This window comes from Bidens hawaiensis, unplaced genomic scaffold (genome assembly GCF_021521415.1).
Source record: "Bidens hawaiensis isolate Kalapana, Puna unplaced genomic scaffold, B.hawaiensis_p1.1 tig00022900_1, whole genome shotgun sequence".
NCBI lineage: Eukaryota > Viridiplantae > Streptophyta > Magnoliopsida > Asterales > Asteraceae > Bidens > Bidens hawaiensis.
In genome coordinates, this window is record NW_027493584.1 from 215361 (window position 1) to 234723 (window position 19363).

The 19363-nt window shown below is 32.8% G+C and overlaps 2 protein-coding genes and 1 pseudogene across 4 annotated transcripts; 1 reads left to right on the top strand and 2 right to left on the bottom strand.

The window, feature by feature from the left end:
• The first annotated feature begins 1577 nt into the window (after window positions 1-1577).
• On the top strand, window positions 1578-7011 carry LOC143566538 (U3 snoRNP-associated protein-like EMB2271). 2 transcript variants are annotated; one of them, XM_077053213.1, is made up of 7 exons: window positions 1578-2031; window positions 3940-4282; window positions 4360-4584; window positions 5344-5569; window positions 5651-5826; window positions 6510-6575; window positions 6665-7011. In XM_077053213.1, exons 1-7 carry the CDS (start codon window positions 1637-1639, stop codon window positions 6740-6742), a joined length of 1509 nt encoding a protein of 502 aa, XP_076909328.1. In that variant the 5' UTR covers window positions 1578-1636; the 3' UTR covers window positions 6743-7011. The 2 variants fall into 2 exon arrangements, with proteins under 2 accessions (XP_076909328.1, XP_076909329.1); XM_077053214.1 differs by having other exon boundaries at window positions 5344-5560.
• A 517-nt stretch (window positions 7012-7528) lies between these two features.
• LOC143566540 (E3 ubiquitin-protein ligase RGLG2-like) lies at window positions 7529-11999 on the bottom strand (annotated as a pseudogene). The gene is made up of 11 exons (XR_013141250.1): window positions 11361-11999; window positions 10788-10872; window positions 10134-10274; window positions 9929-10042; window positions 9278-9375; window positions 9140-9219; window positions 8959-9063; window positions 8740-8867; window positions 7982-8114; window positions 7797-7853; window positions 7529-7698 (listed from the first exon to the last, which is right to left on the bottom strand). The product of XR_013141250.1 is annotated as an E3 ubiquitin-protein ligase RGLG2-like (transcript).
• Window positions 12000-16866: 4867 nt separating this feature from the next.
• On the bottom strand, window positions 16867-18613 carry LOC143566521 (high-affinity nitrate transporter 3.1-like). The gene is made up of 2 exons (XM_077053199.1): window positions 18426-18613; window positions 16867-17496 (listed from the first exon to the last, which is right to left on the bottom strand). The coding sequence occupies exons 1-2, from the start codon at window positions 18550-18552 to the stop codon at window positions 17021-17023; spliced, it is 603 nt and encodes a 200-aa protein (XP_076909314.1). The 5' UTR covers window positions 18553-18613; the 3' UTR covers window positions 16867-17020.
• Between the last annotated feature and the right edge of the window lie 750 nt (window positions 18614-19363).

The following is a 19363-nucleotide window of genomic DNA, read 5'->3' on the forward strand; positions in this document are numbered from 1 at the left end:
TGTGATGACAATTGGCTTAAATGTTTTCTTTACATATTTGATAAATGCTTGGATGGCATTCACCATAACTTAATTAGTGATTAAGCTAGTTAATTAGTATTTATTTAGACTAAAGTTACTAAAAAGTCACAAGAATAACATTAATTATTGGTATATTACACTTTAGTGCTTAAGATAAAACAAATTAACTTTATGAAAGTAATAAAATTATTTCGCCTATTATAAAAATACTTGACTGTCTATAAATGTTTTTATTTTTTAATTCTTATTCATACCCAAAACTTTTTGTTGACTTAATCCTTTCATTTATCAATATTATTAAAAATGAATCACGTTTACATCTATGATTAAAGGGAAATAAATGATTATACATATAAAAAAAAGACACTACGAATTTCATTGGTAACACTAGACATGTCAAAAAAGGGGTATTTAGTCTTCTTGAAATACTAGTTTTGACTAAATATTACATATTATTACATGAAAATATTCTCATATATTACATTAACTAGATAAATACTCATTAGTTCTCAAAATAATTGTTAAAGTGTAATGAAAATATTAACAAAAGGTTACAATCAGATACCCATGTAACCCAATAATATTTTTAGACTAAAGTTACTAGAAAACCACTAATCGGTTATTATAGGGTCGAATAATTTTTTTAAAGCCTGTTTCAACCTGAACCAATTTCTAGCCAAACCCGACTTTTACCAAAGTTGACCAAACAAAACCAAACCCGAACCGGTTTGTGCCAATTATTCGTACACCTCTAACCTCCAAGTACAAAAAAAGATACTCGTTTGAACATTTGAACGTAGATGTGCACAAAATACCCGGTTTCAGACCCGACCCGGAACCGGTTCCTACCCGTACGTGATCAGCAGGTACGACCTGTCATTAGATTTCTCCCCGGAGCCAACCGGAACCTAAAATACCCGATCAAAACCCGACCAGACCCCTCGAAACCCAAAAAACCGGTCAAATACATGACTCTACTCATAGGGTACGGATAGGGTATGCATTTCGGTAGAAAAACACGAACTGGACCCGATTTGTACCCGGTAATACCCGAAAACTCGAACCGGTTCCATACCTGGAATTGGGTTTTCCCAATACCCGAAACCGGGTATTTCAAATACCCGATGTATACCCGAAAAATACCTTAAAAATACCCCTAAAAAGTGCAACATTTTAAAAAAATTAATATATACCCGAAAAATACCTGGAAAAAAGCCAAAAAACCCACAAATAGGGTTTTTCCAATACCCGAAAATAGGATATTCAAATACCCGGTTCTATATTCGACCCAAAATCGATGCGTAAGGTATAGTTTTTAGAGGCAATACCCGGACCTGAACCCGACCCGGTCATACCCGAACCCGGGTATTTGAAAAACTCGATTTATGCATCTCTAACTTGAACGGGCCTGAAGCCCAAAAGAATGTAACTAACCATAACAAGCTTTAATTATTTCAGGCCCAATTAAATAATAACATCCCTGTTGTTATTATCATCTCCTTCATTTCCTTTCTGAAACACAAACACGATAATAATAATAAACCCTAATTTATTAAACCCTTAAACCCTAATTCATAATTCAATTCAATTCAATCTCACGTAACCGTCAATCCCAATGAACCACACCAAGTCCAAACGCCAGCGCACTCCAAGCCGCCACAAAACCAAACGCTTCAAATCCGACACGTTTTTCTCCGGCGATTCGAGAAAACCTGAAGAAGATGACGCCAGTATTGAGAGCAACGATTCCGACGAGTACGAAGACGACGGCGGTGGCGGCGCTACGACGGAGGTGGACGGCGGCGGTGAGTCGGAGGAGGAGATGACGGTGGCGGAGAAGACGAAGCGACTGGCGGAGGCGTTTGTGAATAAGATGAAGGTGGCGGTGGCGGCGGCGGAGGACGGTGAGGAGGTTGATGAACGAGGAGGTTTGGAGGCTAGGGTTTTGCAAATGTTGAATGAGAAGCAGCTTGAAGAGAGTGGACGTGTGCGTAAAGCGGTTGCGGAGAGGTAGATATATATATATATATATATGTATATATGTATATATGTTATAATGTTTTAGGTTTATAAGTTTATGTTAGTTGATATTTAGTTGGATGAGTTTGAGGTTTAATTAAGTGTTAATAATTAGGTGCATGTTTAGTTATCGATCCGAGTTAGAGCCTTTTATAGGAAAAAGCTTGTTTAGGCTTTTTTTGAGCCGTGCCGAGCTGCAAAATATCGGTGATATATTGGTTAACGTTTAGGGGGTGTTTGGCCTAGCTTTTTTAGCAAAGCTGATAGCTTTTTTAGCTTTTTTTTTATAAAATAAGCTTAACTTGGTGTTTGGTTTAGCTTTTTTAGCTTATGCTTATAAGCTTATATAAGCTAATATGAAGAAGCTTATTTGAAGATGGGTTTTTAGCTTATTTGAAGAAGCTTTTATGTTTAAGGGGGGTAAATTACTCATTTGCCTATAAATGGTGATGGATTAATAATATTGAAGCAACTTATTACTGTAACAAATTAAAGAATGATGGATTTAATAACTTATTAAGACGTATAATCAACTTGTAGAATATAAGCTAATCCAAACACTTAAAAAGAGCTTATCAAATAATAGAAAATAAGCTAATATGCTAAAAATATAAGCATACGCTAAAAATTAAAAGCTAGGCCAAACACCCCCTCATTGGCAAAATATCGGTGATATATTGGTTGACGTTCCTTTGGCAAAATATCGGTCAGAATAATGGTACCGATAATATTAGCGATATTCCCGTTTTAAGTCTAATTATCAATTTTATTGGTCATTGTCAGTGTTTTAGGTCTTAATAAGTTTCTACTTGCTACAATTGTTAGTGTTTTGCAAGTGGCAAAAAGTTAATATGTTATAATGTTTTAGATTTGTAATATGATGTTGATTGATGTTTAGTTGTGTCAGTTTGTCATTTAATTAAGTGTTAGTGTGGTGCATGTTAATCGTGTGATTGGTTAAAGTAATGCTTGTTTAGTTATAGTTATCGAGCCTGAGTTCGAGCATTCTATAGGAAAGCTTGTTTAGGCTTTTGTTGGATGTCACCGATATATCACAATATTGGTGATATATTGGTTGACGGTCTCTTGGCAAAATATCAGTCAGAATATCGGTGCCGATAATAGTGGCGATATTAATTATCAGTTTTAATGTTTGATGTCAGTGTTTTAAGTCTTAATCAGTTTCTACTTGCTATGATTGTTAGTGTTTTGCAAGTTGCAAAAGGTTAGTTTGTTATTGGTAGGAGAGTATACTGAATTATTAGTGTTAATTTGCTATATATATATATATACATACATATATATATGAATTTTACATGGTTAGCAACGTCTCACTGCGATAGCTAATATCTCGAGCCAAGCGTAGGCTTGTTTAAGGTTTTTCTCAGCATTTATAACATTAAAAATGTATATAAATTAGTTAATAAATAAATTATAAATTAGCTGAGCTTGAAAATACAACTCATGAGCTGAGCTTTAGGAAAATAGCTTGAGCCCAAGCTCTCGTAAGTCAAAACGAGGTGAGAATTGGAGAAGTCTTTTAAGAAGTTTTTAAAAACTTTAATGTACAAAAATGAACAAACATAGACGAACGTAAACGGTCACTATTGAATGAATTTGCTTATGCTCATGTTCGTTCATTTAGTTAAGCTAACAAAATTCCTTGTTCATGTTCGTTTATTTACTAAATGAACCTACGTAAAGGAGCCTCTCGCCGAACAGTTTGCTGAATGTTTGGTTCGTTTACAGCTCTAGTAACAGCAAACTGCAACAATGCATCTCAATTTTTCAATAACAATAACTGTTTGAAACTTTAAGTCTAACCTATCACCGTTTGAGCAAACAAACTATGTAGCATCTAAAGAAGAGCTGAATCAGGTTAATGTTCTGTATATGTAGTGTTCAGAAACCAAAAACAACAGAAGGATTTCGAATTCTAGTGAAGCACAGGCAATCCGTAACTTCTGTGGTAATATCAGAGGATGATTCTAAAGGATTTTCAGCATCAAAAGATGGTTATATTGTTCAGTGGGATGTTGAAACTGGGAAAACAGAAACTTATGTTTGGCCCAGTGAAGAAGTATTAAAATCTCATGGGGCAAAAGATCCACAAGGTCGAGCTAAAAAACGTAGTAAACACGTTTTAGCTCTTGCTGTAAGTTCTGATGGAAGGTATTTGGCAAGTGGTGGCTTTGATCGACATGTTCATTTATGGGATACACGCACACGTGAACATATTCAGGTATTATTTTGGTTGTTGAAACTTATAATTTAATTCAAAGTTTGCCGCTCTTATTCGCCCGCTGGGTATTTTTGCAGGCTTTTCCTGGTCATAAAGGACCGGTTTCTTGCTTGACTTTCAGGCAAGGGACTTCAGAGTTGTTTTCTGGTTCATATGATCGAACAATTAAAATATGGAATGCAGATGACCGATCTTACATAACTACATTATTTGGTCATCAGAGTGATGTGTTAACTATCGATTGCTTGAGAAAAGAACGTGTGCTAACTGTTGGTCGTGATCGGACCATGCACTTATGGAAGGTATAGTGTTTTACTTTTACATTTTAAACTCGTTTTTAAAAAGGCAAACTGGTTAAAATAGTAACAAACCTTACATTTTTACCTTGATTTTATCAAAATCGCGCGCGGAATTAGAAATTACAGTAATTGCTGATGCTACCCTGTTTGATGCCATGCAAGCTCCCACGTCAGATGCCACAGTTTAAAAAATATTTATGGGAAAAGATTGAAAATATAACTTGGTTTATTTGTTTGAAAAATTATCTTTAAAGAAACATGATATTGAAATGTTTATTTTGAATATGAAATGCAACATGTCATAGACTTTTTAGAAAAATTTACTTGTTGAAAGTCTGACTTTTTAGAAAAAAAGGTGTATATATAATAGAGTATTTTCTTAAATATCAAAATGGTATATGGGTCTATGGAAAATTTGCCTTGTAAGATGCCACATTGGCAATTTGAAAAGAATAATAAAAAATGACGACACTTACGGTTGAAGAGGTTATTGGTTCCTAAAATCAGTAATAGAATATAAAGTTGTTTTTAATTTGCACCTAGTTTAAGGTTGTTTCCTGCCAAACAACTTATTTTTTATTTTAGCAACTGGCCTCATTACTTAATGTCAAATTAGATGCACCGTGGCATATTCATGTGCGCTAAAATGACGTAAATTGCCACGTCAGCAGCAGTTGAAAAATCGTGCTTGTGCTTTGAAGTAACTGTAGATTACTTAAGCATGTCATTAATATTTATATCTACATTTTTAATAAAAAACAGGTTCCTGAAGAGTCACAGCTAGTCTTCCGGGCTCCTGCATCATCATTAGAATGCTGCTGTTTTGTTAATAATGATGAATTTCTATCGGGCTCAGATGATGGTAGTGTTCAGCATTGGAGCGTATTGAAAAAGAAACCTCTTCATATGATGAAAAATGCCCACCCTTCATTAACTCCAAATACAGTCGATATTACACAAAATAATGATTTATCAAACGGTAGTAAAGGTAATAAACTTAAATTATTTTTTTTATATTTATAATCTAGCAGCTATCAAGAATTTGAGTTATGATTTCATTTGTGTTCAGATGATTCGAGTCCTGTTACTGAAAATATGGGCCCATCTGCTAGTTCTTGGGTTAGTTCTGTTGCTGTATGTAGAGGCACTGATCTAGCAGCATCAGGAGCCGGTAACGGTGTGGTTCGCTTGTGGGAAATAAAAAGTGACGGTAAAGGCGTTCAACCACTTTTTGAGCTGCCCTTGGTAAGATTTTGTTTTTTTATTTTAAATTGGTCAATTGTGTCCAAATAGGGGTGTAAAGAAGCTTGGGCCCAAGCTTCATATATGCTCGCAAACCTATAATTTTATATACTAGTTTATTTAGTATGTGAAATATTTATTACATGATACATATAATTATGTTAAAATTAGTTAAGTGATATTATATTATGTGTGCGCATTATAGATATATGTATAAAATAATATTATATGTATATAAATACAATGATTAACCAATTAAGGGTGTAAACAATCTGAGTCTTGAGATCGGCTTGCTAAAAGCTTGAATCAAGCCTGGCTTCAACAAGTTTGAGCCTAAATAATAGTTTTGTTTAATATATTAAATATTTATTACATGATAAATATGATTTTTTATATTTTATAAAATAACCGAATAAATATATTATTTACAGATGTGAAGTTATAATTATAAATTTATACTAAATAATAATAGTAAATGTATATAACTAAAAATAGTTAACTAATTAATAAATAATAAACGACCTCGAGCACAGTTATGCCAAACGAGCGGCTCGAATGCACCTTTAGACCCAATAGAAGTCTTTTATGGGTCCACCAATGCTGAAAGTCAAGTGAGTCAGCACAAGCCGGCTCGCCATTTTGACCCATCTCATTTCGAATGTGTTATGACCCATTGTTTTTTTCAGGTTGGATACGTAAATTCTTTGGCGTTTGCCAAATCAGGGAAGTTTTTGGTTGCTGGAGTCGGCAAGGTGAATTTTAACCGCTTTATTTTTTAACTTTTATATTCACATATTCCTGTGCTTATATATATATATAATAAAAAAAATTTGTATATCAGGAACCTCGTTTAGGTCGATGGGGGTCTTCTTCGGACGCTCGCCATGGTGTTGCTTTGCACCCTTTGCAGCTCTCTTGATCCAATAGTTTAACCGGGCCAACCCGATGTATTCACAAAAATCGAGATAGAGTTACAAAGAGTGTTCTCTAGCAGACACAAAAAGAAACACCTGGCAAAAATATTTGGTCTGTCTTATGCTGGTAACTTATTGGGATTTTGTTACATTTTTTTTGTTGTGATTGTATTAGTTAAAAAATCAATTTTGGTTACAGTTTTGCTCAATGTCAATTGGTATGGATTATAAAATCACGAAAGACTTGCAAATTCGATTGTTGGTAAACTGCAGTTGAGAGTAGAAGTTCGGGGATTATATTTGTGTTGAAAGTCGAATTTCGAGTCAAGTTTAGCCAGTTTTAGCCGCCGTTTTTGATCTTTTCGTTATTGCATATAAGCAATCAGTAACAATTTCACATCACTGAACACCCAAAAAAATATCTCAAAAAAGTATTATTATTATTATTATTATTATTATTATTATTTATGCTTTAGGACGTGGAATGTGCTTTAGGACAGCAACAGCCAGATATGTAATGTTATGTAATAATAGAAAGACGAAGATATGAAAACTAGCTTACCAAATCTGAAACCAGTTGCTTGTTTCTTATCTTACTAACCGAATTTTAACTCTTTCGTGTATCTTGTTTTTAATTTTATTACACATTAGTTCAGCAGTTTAATTCATTTTTTTTGCATTTGTTTTCTTCTAATCATGCAATATTTTGTAATAGTAACCACATATTTCTAGTCGATACGATACCTTCTAACCCTATTTATTGTACTGATAAAATCTGTAAAAGAACACTACATAATATGAAAAACATTCCAATAATATTACAAAAATATTCACCCAAAGTCTTTACACGGTTAATATACTATGTGCTCGGTCGAGTCTATTGATGCAATTCCATTCTGGTCTCAATCTGATTCCCACAAATCGGACACAACGATAATGCAACCCCACACTCGCAACATGTCTGTTAATCGCAACAAAATCAACAACAGCAACAACAATAATAAGATTTAGAAATCATATACATTGTTTATAAAATACGAATAGGGTGTTAAAGCTTACCTGATGCCCGCAACTGAAAGCCATATCCTTCGGTTTAATAAGACACATAGGGCATGGCTATATAACACAAGTTACGGTCACGTTAAATGGTGTTTAGTTTCGTTTATTTGATTATCGTTAGTGAAATATTTTAAAAAGTGTGTATGTAAAATTATAATGACACAAACTTGTTAGCATCTACTTACCATATTGTTGTAAGTAGAATTTGGAGATGGTGGTATTTCATTAACATGATATCGTCGAACACTTCGGTTTCTTAAATTGCCACTTACGGGTGGAGGTAAAGGAGCGGTGGCCAGAGAATAACCTGTCCGGACACTGATAAACAGTATTACGATAAGTGAAACTCTTAAATATTTGATCTGACAAGTGTGCATGGTGCGATTCGGTGTGGTTACGGACTAAAACCAAACCAAAAACCAAATCTTCAGTTTTTGGCTTTTTGAAATCGTTCAAATTTGGTTTTTTCGGTTTTCGTTTTGGTTTCGGTTCGGTGTTGATTTTTTTAGTTTTTGCTATTTGAACTTGAAAATTTTAGGCCGAAAGTAGCGAATTTAGGTATAATTAATTTTGTTAATTGTTGACTGATAGAATATTATACATTTCGCCAAAATTAGTTGAGTTTTATATTTATTAAATTCTAATAAATTACTAAAAATATAAATAAAAAATAGAAAATCGGTTCGGTTTTATTACATGCAAAACCAAAACCAAACCGTTAGTTCAGTTTTCACAAAAACATAAAACCACTCTGTCGGTTTTTGTTTCAATATGGTTTTTTGGGTTTCAGATCGGTTTTTTTTGTTTCTTCCATACTATTTATCTTATTATGTTTCTAAATTCTAAAACACATAATTATTATAACTCTTATTTTTTTATTTTAGGCATATTTTATTTTATTTTATTTATTGATACTACATTAACATATAAGTTTATTGTTTACCCGAGTAGCCCGAGTTGAAGGGTTGCTTGGTATTGCGAAGGTATTTCCATCAACGCATTAACCGCGAATTCTGTCTCTTTTTTCAATGGATTGGTAATCTTTGACATGATTTCCGTAAAATTCACAAACTAGCAAGAAACCAGAGCAAAAATAAGTGTCACAAAAACGATATACTATATCGTAACCCTTTCTAGCGACGATTTTTAAGTTATTTCAAACCTGTAAATTGTCGAATGCCCGAGAAGGTATATTGTCATCAAACTCTTCATCATGCCCCACGGACCGTCACCAACCCCTACTAGTATTATTGATAACGGGTGGTTGCTAGGAAAATACAACACGAAAATTATGTACATCTTTAACGACAAAATGTTCGATTTATTAAGATTTTAAATGTTACCTTGCTTTAACTATGGCATTGATGGTGTTACATTCTTGTGAACTAAGTTGACCTGTTTCCGTATCGACACTTCTTGTTACCTAAATCGGAGGAAAAAAACATTGTTTTTTAATATATACGATAAACTGAATGTTTTACCTGACCATCGGCTATAATCAACAAGACATGGTACTGGCCACCACTTTCTTCAACTATTGATATCGCGGTTTCTATTATAGGTGCAAAAGATGTTGGTCCTGAAAGCGATTATAATGAGTCAATCTTAACCTTGTAAATGCTAAATTATTCTATCGAATTAACATTTTTATATATTTTTAAGCTATTTGAGGTATGCGTGAGCTAGTCTTGAAGTCGTTGATCGTGAATCTTGAAGCTCTCAAGCTATTGAGCCAAGTTTGAGCTTAGTCTAAAGTCCTCAAACTTGGCTTGCTATGTTTTAGCCGAGAGCTCAATAATCTAAACAATGACTGAAGTTTAGTCACCACAAAACATTTAGGGATGCCAAACGAACCCAACCCGATAGGAAAATCCGAACCGAAACATTCTAGACGAAGACAAGTTAGAAAAATAATTTTAAAAGATTTTGATAGTGTGGGATGGGTAGTGTATTAGGTGGTGATACACAACCCGATTATCTTAAACATGTATACTGGTTTACCCAAATCATACATGTGAACATTTTCTTTTTACATTTTATTTTTTTCTTGGATGATATAATAATTAACTAATATCTATCTCAAACACGTCACGTTGTCATTCCTAGAAAAAATTAAGATGTCACAAATTAACCCGAAAGTTTAAGTTGAGGAACTATCTCTTTATAACGTCTCAAAACATCCTTAAATCCTTGACAAGGACGCGAGTCAGGATAAAAACTAAACACACCTTTGTCATGTGTCGATGCTACAAAACACGTTTAAACAACGACCAACTAATTACACAAATTTCATTAAGTAATTTACTTTACAAGATGAATCAATGTATAAACATGTACCGTCTCCAAACCCGAAACAAGGGATCAAATTATCCTCATCGAAAGCCGCTAGTGTTTTCCCAATGATTGATATCGCTTGTTCATAAGGATTTTGTAACACCCCAATGCTATGTAAACTTCTCTTGTTGAATGATTTCATCCCTAGTTTTGTTTTACAATATTAATACTTTTAGCGACAAAGTTGTGACAAAATTTAGTGTTCAGTACATTTAGCGACTAAACCAAATATTTAGCGACAACCTTTATATGAAATCGAAAAAAACCGATACAAAACTTTTGATTGATCAAAACATAAACCAACATTTAAGTTTTATATTTTTCTAAAATCCAAACCAAAGATTCTTAGTTTTTTTTTAAGTAATTTATAATAATCTGTTATATATGTGTATATTTTAAGCCAGGTATTTTAGCCTATTGAGTTTAAGTTTAATATAGTCAATTAATTATTAAGTAACAAGAATTTTACACCTAAAGTCATTATTTTAGGCAACATATTTCTTTTTCTTACAAAATTTTCAAACCAAACCAAAAAAATGACAAAATCTAAAAAATTGAAACCCAAAAGAAACCAAAATATTTTCAAAAATTTAAAAACCAACATTTCATACACTAGAAATTTAGCGATTATATTTAAGAGAGATAATATTTACTAACCTGTCCATTCATTACTTTTGGTGAAATCAATGCCAACAATGAGATTCGATGATTCAAGCCCAGCTTCAGCAAGAGCGGATATAACCTGAAAGATACAATACAAAATATTTTCACAAAGTACGTAGGTTGTAAACTGAATTTTGTTTTTATAACAACCAAAATACGAAATTAAAAAGACTGAATAACAAAACCAACGTGTTAGTTTTTTGTTTTTGTAAACGCCAAACAGAACCAAATTTATAGATTCTTATTTTATATTTTAAGTAGATTATAAGAATTTAATAAATACGTAAATCAAATGTTTTTTGCTCGAATGTATAATAATTAGTAAGTTATTGATTAACATATATATTTAGACCCAAATACATATTTTGGGTAAAAAAGTTTCGGCCCAAAATTTTTAAACTTAAAAGGCAAAACCACAATAACTGGAATCGAACTTGACCCAAACCGAAAGCTAAAAATCCAAAACTGAACAGTTTCCAAAAATCAAAAACCGAAGTTTCGATTTTAGCCCAAAATTGACCCAAATTAAACCATGCACACCCTTACGTAACTTGATCTACTAGTTACCTGTTCGAGCGTCTCAAAGTTATCAGGTATTTGTGAATACTTTCGATCCAACCTTCTTTGCGGTGTCGGTACATGATTACTACTGTTGTCTTGAATTCTTGTGCTTGGTGTTTCTTCTTTTGAACTCTTGCCACCCATTGTTACGAAAAACTGATCTTAAAGAAGATATTTGAGTCTTGTGTATATAAATATACAAAATGTAAAATATGTAATATGCAAGTGTCGTGTTGTAATTAAATAACTACAATACAAACTACAAATGGCCATATAAATTTGGTTACAATGTCACACCGTTGACTATATGACTAGTCAAACTCTAATTATGAAATTGAAATGCTAGGAAATTAGGAGGTAAAAACCAGGAAGCACACCTTGTAACTATCCCCACATATTACACATATTACTTATTGAAGAAGGAAATCCGGTACGGATAATTCAATACCGTGATTCCAATCTTGAATTCATCTTTTCAAATAAGTAACTTGTGAATCATAACAGCAAGTCCTGCAAAACAGAAACATCGTAAAGCTCATTACAAAAAGATGGTTCTTCCTGTAACCACCCTCCGACGTGAGAAGATATTGTGATCTTCTTTGTGAATATATTGATGTGAAGTATGAGAGAACGGGATAACATATTTCACATTTGTACCTCTTTCTACATATTGTCCTTTGTTAGCAATTACCGGTCATTTTAGCGAGTTTATTTATTCTTATTCATATTCTTATTGGATGTTCGAAAATGTTCATTTTGTTCCCTTTAAGGATCGCATAGGATTTAAATTCTTTTTGAACCGAGTTGTTTTGATATGGGTATTCCGACCCATTCATCTTCATTATGTGTTGAAAACAATCTTTATATTTGTATATGAAAGTTGAGTTATCTCTTTGAATAATCATCTAATCAAGAATTCAAGATAATTTGTAGCCTTTGAATGTTCTAAAGCTTTTAGATAAATCGGGCCGAGTATTTTGATACTTGGTGCTCAAGGTCAGGTGTCCGCTTACCTATCATTTTATTGTAATTTTATGAGTTTAAACTTAAAAAAAGGTATTTAGTAAAATTTTGAAAAATCAGATTAATATATATCTGTTAAAAAAATATAGATTTTTGTTTTCTTTATTTCTATCTTTTATTTTCGTCTTCATGTTCACTCGTTTTGCTTGTTTACTTTTCTTTTCTTTTTTTATATATGCAAGTTTTTAACTTAATTCTTAAATATTTAAGTGGGTTTAACTAAGATGACACATGTTTATAAGTTGGTGGTGTAAAGAGGGAGTATCAATATAGTCGAGATGATGCATTGATGGCTTGATGGGTCTTGGTTTAGTAAGTTAATAGGTGGAATCGTTGTACATGAACACAACTCATATATTTAGTCAAGTCAAATGTATCACAAGGCTGACTATAAGGTATCGAGTGGTCGACCAACTCTGGCCCAACATCCCTATAAGCCTGATTTTTTTTAAATAAAAATTATATATTTTTAGAAAAAAAATATGTATTCTTAATATTTAAAGTCTTAAACCCAAATACTTAGCTAATTTAAGGTCCAAAATTTTTATCGTCTTCCGCCCAAAAAATTTTCACGATTCTTGGAGATGCCCTGATGTATCAACCTAACATGGATACACGTAAAATCATATAACCTGATATGTGATAATAACAACAGTCTATTTAACTCAATTATCTAAACAAGTCATACGAGTTAACAACTGATACTCAAGTTTTAAACGTGTTAAACCATATTGAAGGTGATAAATGAATTAAACATATCGTAAACAGGTTCACAAGTATCCAAAACCTAATTTCATATCATGTTTTTTATCCTATTAAACAAAATGTAGTTATGTAACCTCTATAAATAATTTCAGTTACGTAACGCGTGATGTGTCAACTACAAGTATATATTTGCTCAAATGATAAAGTCAAATAGTCAATGTCAACTATATTCTTATTTATTAATAAAAAAATCACCTTAAGAAGATAACTAGGGAATAATTTGTAGCCACAATTAATGTTTTTAAAAACCATATTTTAGAATTTGGAGTTTAGTTATACAAGTCTACGTCAAATTAAATAATAACTAAATGTATATTAGAAAATAAAATATTAAACAACACTGTATTGTACATTTGTAAATCACTTTTAAAAAACTTTCACTGTGTTGGTTAATCTTCAAACTATTTGGAACCATTTAATGAGAAATTCAAGAAATGTGTAAAATATATTACTTCAAAAAAGGTTTACAATAAAGATCAGCCTCTTAGTTTTATCGTTTACGCGAGTAATTCCTAACACTTAGCTAGCATGATATTCACGGTCTTAGGTTTGGTATAAACGAGTTCAGATCAGTTTCATGTCAAACCGGTTAACCCATTTAGCTAAGGGGGTCGGGGTCGGATCAACCTGATGGGTTCACGTAATCCATTTGTGTTTTTCTTTTTAAGCGTGTTTTGTGCATATATATATATGTATCAATGTTGTAAAAGTAGGATTACAAGGCCGAGTACTCTCCGAGTATTCGCTACAAGGTATGTCACCGAGGCGAGTTTCTGTAAATCCTCCTAGTTACTAAGAATCGGTCAAATGTGGTCAATCTCAGCCAGAATCACATCTTATCGGTGAACTTGAGCCGATTTTGATTCATAAAAATAAAACATAATTGTTATTTCAATAATATTAAAGAACAAATATCATTTTTTTAATTAATGATTAGTAATTTTTAGAATATTTTATATTTAAAAATGTATTTTTTTTATTTATATTGATATTCACCTATTTTGTTATAAATATTAGTAAACTTATGATATTTGACACATATATAATAACCAAATATTAATTTTCTTTATATTTAACATGTCCGAGTACTCTCTGAGTACTCCCCGAGTACTCCGAGTACTCCCTCCAAGGGAGTCGGCCGCCTAGGGACCGCCTAGCGACTTTTGCAACATTGATATGTATAATAAAAGTATAAATATGTTAAAACAATAAACAATAAATAACATCTAAGTTGAACGAGTTGTGTTCAGGTCAACCCATCAATATACATGTTGGGATCCTGTTCACGTGTCTGGCACGATTTCAGGGTCATGCCTGGTTAGACACCGTCAACCCACAAACACGACCGGTTCATAAAATATATATAGTAAGCATTAAACACTCGCACAAAGACAACATCATCAAATTTAGCATGTACTCACTATTCACATAATCATTTTTGTAATCATCAACCTTATAAACCACGAATCATTACAAATCTTATAAGTGACCAATCAAAACAATAATTAAAACAAATTTTATAAGTGACAAATCAAAACAGTAAATATAAATAACTTGTCACTGTAAGTTTTCAATCCCCTTCTCCTTATGATGTTTTTAGACAAAAATCTTTCTCGTTTCGAATCCCATTATCATCTTTTCGTGACGCAACTTTTAAGTAACAACGTCCCGCTAGGAGGACTACTAACGACAAACGTACAATGCCCGTATAACCAATACGAGTATCGAAAAAACCCACCTAGAGTTGATGTAGTTCGAAGAAAACTCTTCACTTCAAACATGATTCTCCCGCTTCTCATTTGTTGGTTTAGATGCGCAACATGTGTTTTCGTGAACGGGATTTGGCTACTTAACATATGAACATCTCTAAGTGCATACCCTTTTCGCGACACTTCTAAAGGTTCAACATACCGAGCCGCAATAAGAGTTTTCTCAAAGTAAAGATTAATAACAATATACCGAAACTCCACATTAACATTTTTATTCGGGTTTGTGAAATTCGCTAGCAAAGTCATGTCACCGTTTAGAAGATACCCAAGATCAAGATACGCAGCGTTAAGGCTTGCGCTTGTGATGTCGAATTTAGGGTATTTTGGACGGTAAGCGAGGTAGACTATCAGAAGAATTAAACCCCCGACTATTATAGTAACCCAGAACAAAACGCAACATATGGCAATGAGCCAGGCTAGACGTGTTGTTTTTCGTGGTGGTGGGACGTGTAGAGGTGGTGACGGGTAGTGAGAGAAGAATGTGCCTTGGTGGGTAGTGGGTGAGGTTTGTCTATGTGGTGGGCCCCTTGGAGGTACTAGTGCGGGTACTAATCCTGACCCTGATCCTGATACTCGGCCTGGCCTTAACCCTGACCCTGGTGGCTCTGGAGAGGATATTGGCAAATGAGAGGTTGATGGTTGCGAGTGTGGTAAGAGTGGAGCCACGGGTGTTGGTGACTCAGGTGGAGGAGATCGTCTGAACCGTTGGGGCACTAGTGATGCTCCAACGATTGGACCAGCGATTGGACCGTCTGGGTCATGGATCTGGCCATACCGTTGAGCTCGTGGCTGAAAATGTGGGTTGGTTTCGCGTGGTTCATACATGGGTGTGGCTTGAATTGGCTGAGTATGAAATGGAGATGTAACAAATAACAACAATAACAATAACAAGGTTTGAATAATATTTGAGGTGACTTGAAAGTTGAAACAAAGCAAAAAAATAAAGTAAGGAATAAAAGAAGTATTAAGCATAGAAGGCAAGTAATGTAAATGATACCATGCTTTTTAGAGGCTAAGATATTAAAAAATGGTTGTTTAGACCCACACCATGCACTGGCTATAGCCAATTAGCCAATATAAAGCATCTTGTGGCTTACTTAATTAGCCATGGTTAAGACAGGCTATTAGCCAGGTGTTCGGAAAGTGTACATGGGTCCATTTTGTAAACATTACGATTTGTAGCAATATTTAATATAATATTTATGTTATAAAACTTGTGAAATAAATAAATGAATTATAAATTATTCATTATGTTTTAGGTAAGGCTAAAAGATAATATTTTTTTTAAAACATCGACTTTATTTTTGTATTTAGGCAACCGTACCTTTCAATTAGAGAGTTTTATTGCCTCACTTTCGTTTGAGTGCATTGAATGAATAGAGCATTGACGGGATAGGGAATTTTAAATTTGTAAATATCTTAAAATCTTCGAAATTGACAGCTAATAATTAATTTTAATTAATAGTAATTAAAAATACATAAAAACGAAAATTAACTCACTCCTATTTACACGTTTTATACTAAAAATGAAAGATATAGAAATGGATAAAATTTGGGGGAATTTGTAGTGTGCCCTATGGCAGTTTTTCACGTGATCCAGCTCGCAATATTGTTTGGTTCATAGCTTATGGGCCTCGTAGGATCTTTTTAGTTTGAGCACTTTTTGTCATATTTTCTTATGAATGCCCGTATTCGCTTGTTAAACCAAATAAACAAAATATTTTTCATGTTCGTTACTTAATAATAAACGAACTTTCAAAACAATACACAGCCGGTTTTCATAAAGAGCTTATTCAATAATTAGCATACTTTTACTTGGACTAAATAAAGAGAGCAAAACATGACACAAAATGCACAAACTTAAAAAGAACTAACTTGTACTATGAGTGGGAGTTACAACTTACAAGGCCATAGACAACAAGCTAATGTTTTTTGAAATGTAAAAAGAACATGAGTTAAGAGCAAATTAAAAAACTTATATTAAAAGTAATATAAACACTCCTTTTATTCCTATTTAGTATAACTTTTATAATCATCTAGTAACAAGTAGCACTTTTGGTTCACTAAAACAATATAATAGTAAATTCTAGTGTATTTACTTATAGTCTTTTAACTTTTTACTTTAGACTGCCTCCTCTCTATAATGAAAAAACCAACAAGCGACAGCAAAGCAAAAACAGAAAAACAAATGGATGCAACATCAATCGACACATGACGCCCACTGATCCCTTGAATCTTGAATAAATTATCGGTCTTCTTACTGTTTGTGGTTTGCCCATACGCGATCTCTTCATTGGCATCATTATAAGCATATGATCTTACAAAGTATGTGGCTGTTGGAATATCTTTCTCAATATTCCACTTCAAACCTTCAACATTCCCCTCAAAAGGTTTGTTGTATATCGTAAACTGACATGTTTTGTCTTTCCTTAGGTTGTCATTTGTTTCTCTCCATTTTCGATCGATTTGGCTAACCGGGGCATAACAAAGCTTTACTTTCACTTTCTTGTATTCTTCGGTTTGGTTTGTGATCGTTTGGTTCAATCCAAAAGTGACGGTTATATCATCTTCACCGGCTTTTAAAACTGCGAGTTACATGTTTTGTTTCGTCACTAGAATAACCCATTTTAGTTGCAAAACACCCCAAAGGGTGTCACTTGCATCTTTATTATTTAATAAAGAATCATTTTTCTTGAAACCATATTTCTCACAAACGTATTTTATGTTATCATACATATGATTTTGCAGAAATTGCAACTTGTTTTTTATAGGTAATAATATGCAGTTGGGTAATTATAAAGTTTTTCTTTTTGAAATAGTAATATGTTTTAAGTTTTGTCTTACTAAATGAGATACTATAAAAGTTTTAATCTTGTTTAATCATAAAAAATGGATGTTTGTCCGTTAATACTCATGTCATGTTCAGTTGACATGTTTAAAATATTTAGTTAAATGGTTCATGTTCGTGTTTATTTGTTTAAATTAACTGTATTTAATTAAACAGTTTGATCCTTAAACCTATTTAAAGTTAGAAAAACAAATAAACATGTATATTTATTTATAAGGTCATCCCATCAACCCATTTAAGCCCTCTGTCGCAACCCGCAAAATCTGCTTAGGACTTGTTTAGCCTACCTATCCAACCCACAAAGCTTGTTTATGGCCTAATTAACTTGTTTACAACTTAATTCGACAACTCGCTAACAAATTTACAATTGGCTAACATGTTTGACCCGTTTATAGAAATTAAAATACCCGTTGTATTCGTGTTACACCATTTAAGTGTAGCACAGAAAAATATATGGGTCATATTTAAATTCATCAATTATCAATTAAATCCAAAAACAATCAATTCACCAACCCGACACGATTGACATCCCTGCATCACAAGTATGGTTTTTCCTTGTGCGTGTTCGTTGCACGAAACGAATTATAAACATCAAAAGTAATATAATTAAGTCTACTTAGGAAACTGAAAACAAAACACAAATTTACCATATGAGTGCAGTTTTACCTTGACCTTCTATGGCAGAGACCAAGACGAAAAGAGACCGTGGCAACGACGAGAAGAGCACATCTCCATTTGTTATCTTTAACCAGAAGAAAAAAAGGAGATAAACTTTAACCAAAAAAGATTTCATTTTTCGAAGTGAGAGATTAAAATCTATTAGGTATTTTGAAGAGTTTATGAATGGTGTTGATTTTGTGAGTGGTGTGTAGAGTCAAAATTGTAATATAGTGACCATAGTTAATGTGAATGGCCCATGGCTGCCTTAATAGACTAAATGACTAATGATAGTTGTGGTCTCAAAAGTCTTTAGTCCACTCTCAAGTTGTGTTCATTGGGCCATAGGTTTTGTTCTAAATAAATTGAGCAAAATTCAATGTTTTGTACTTTTATGAGGTTGATTGTGTTACTTTAAATGTTTGATTTTTTTTACTAAAATATGATATTTGTATTGAAAAACAAGGTAAAACAAAAATGTGATACTAATTACTTTAACTTTCTTATAGTAAGTTTGGATTATTTCAAATAAAAAACATGTTAAATGATTGAACTATGTGATTTTACCATTCACAACAAGGAGGTACTTTAAATTATATGCCATTACAAGAGAGGTACTCTACATTTATATAAGTTTAAAATCCTTTTTACTCTATACACCACAATAACTGATTATAAAAATACTATAAAAACCTCAAGTTATCATGAGAAAATATAAGAGAAACAAAGGGTGTGAATATTTTCTACATGTAAGGTATTCAGTCGGCGAGTCAACTTAAAAGGAATATCCTTGCTTTTATAATGCTACGATACTTCTGTATTACTTACGGGGTTGTTTTACATTATTTATTTCTAATATCTTTGTATATCTTTGGATTTCAATTTTGTTTATTGTAACTTAAAGTTTGATGATAAAAGAGTTTCACAAATAAATAAGATGTTATAAC

Coding starts and splice junctions, on each gene's coding strand:
- LOC143566538 (XM_077053213.1), top strand. CDS start 1,637: ATGAACCACACCAAGTCCAAACGCCAGCGCACTCCAAGCCGCCACAAA. Junction 4,283..4,359: donor GCACACGTGAACATATTCAG/GTATTATTTTGG, acceptor GTATTTTTGCAG/GCTTTTCCTGGTCATAAAGG. Junction 5,827..6,509: donor CACTTTTTGAGCTGCCCTTG/GTAAGATTTTGT, acceptor TGTTTTTTTCAG/GTTGGATACGTAAATTCTTT.
- LOC143566521 (XM_077053199.1), bottom strand. CDS start 18,552: ATGAAATCTTTTTTGGTTAAAGTTTATCTCCTTTTTTTCTTCTGGTTA. Junction 17,497..18,425: donor CTCTGCCATAGAAGGTCAAG/GTAAAACTGCAC, acceptor TGTAACTCGCAG/TTTTAAAAGCCGGTGAAGAT.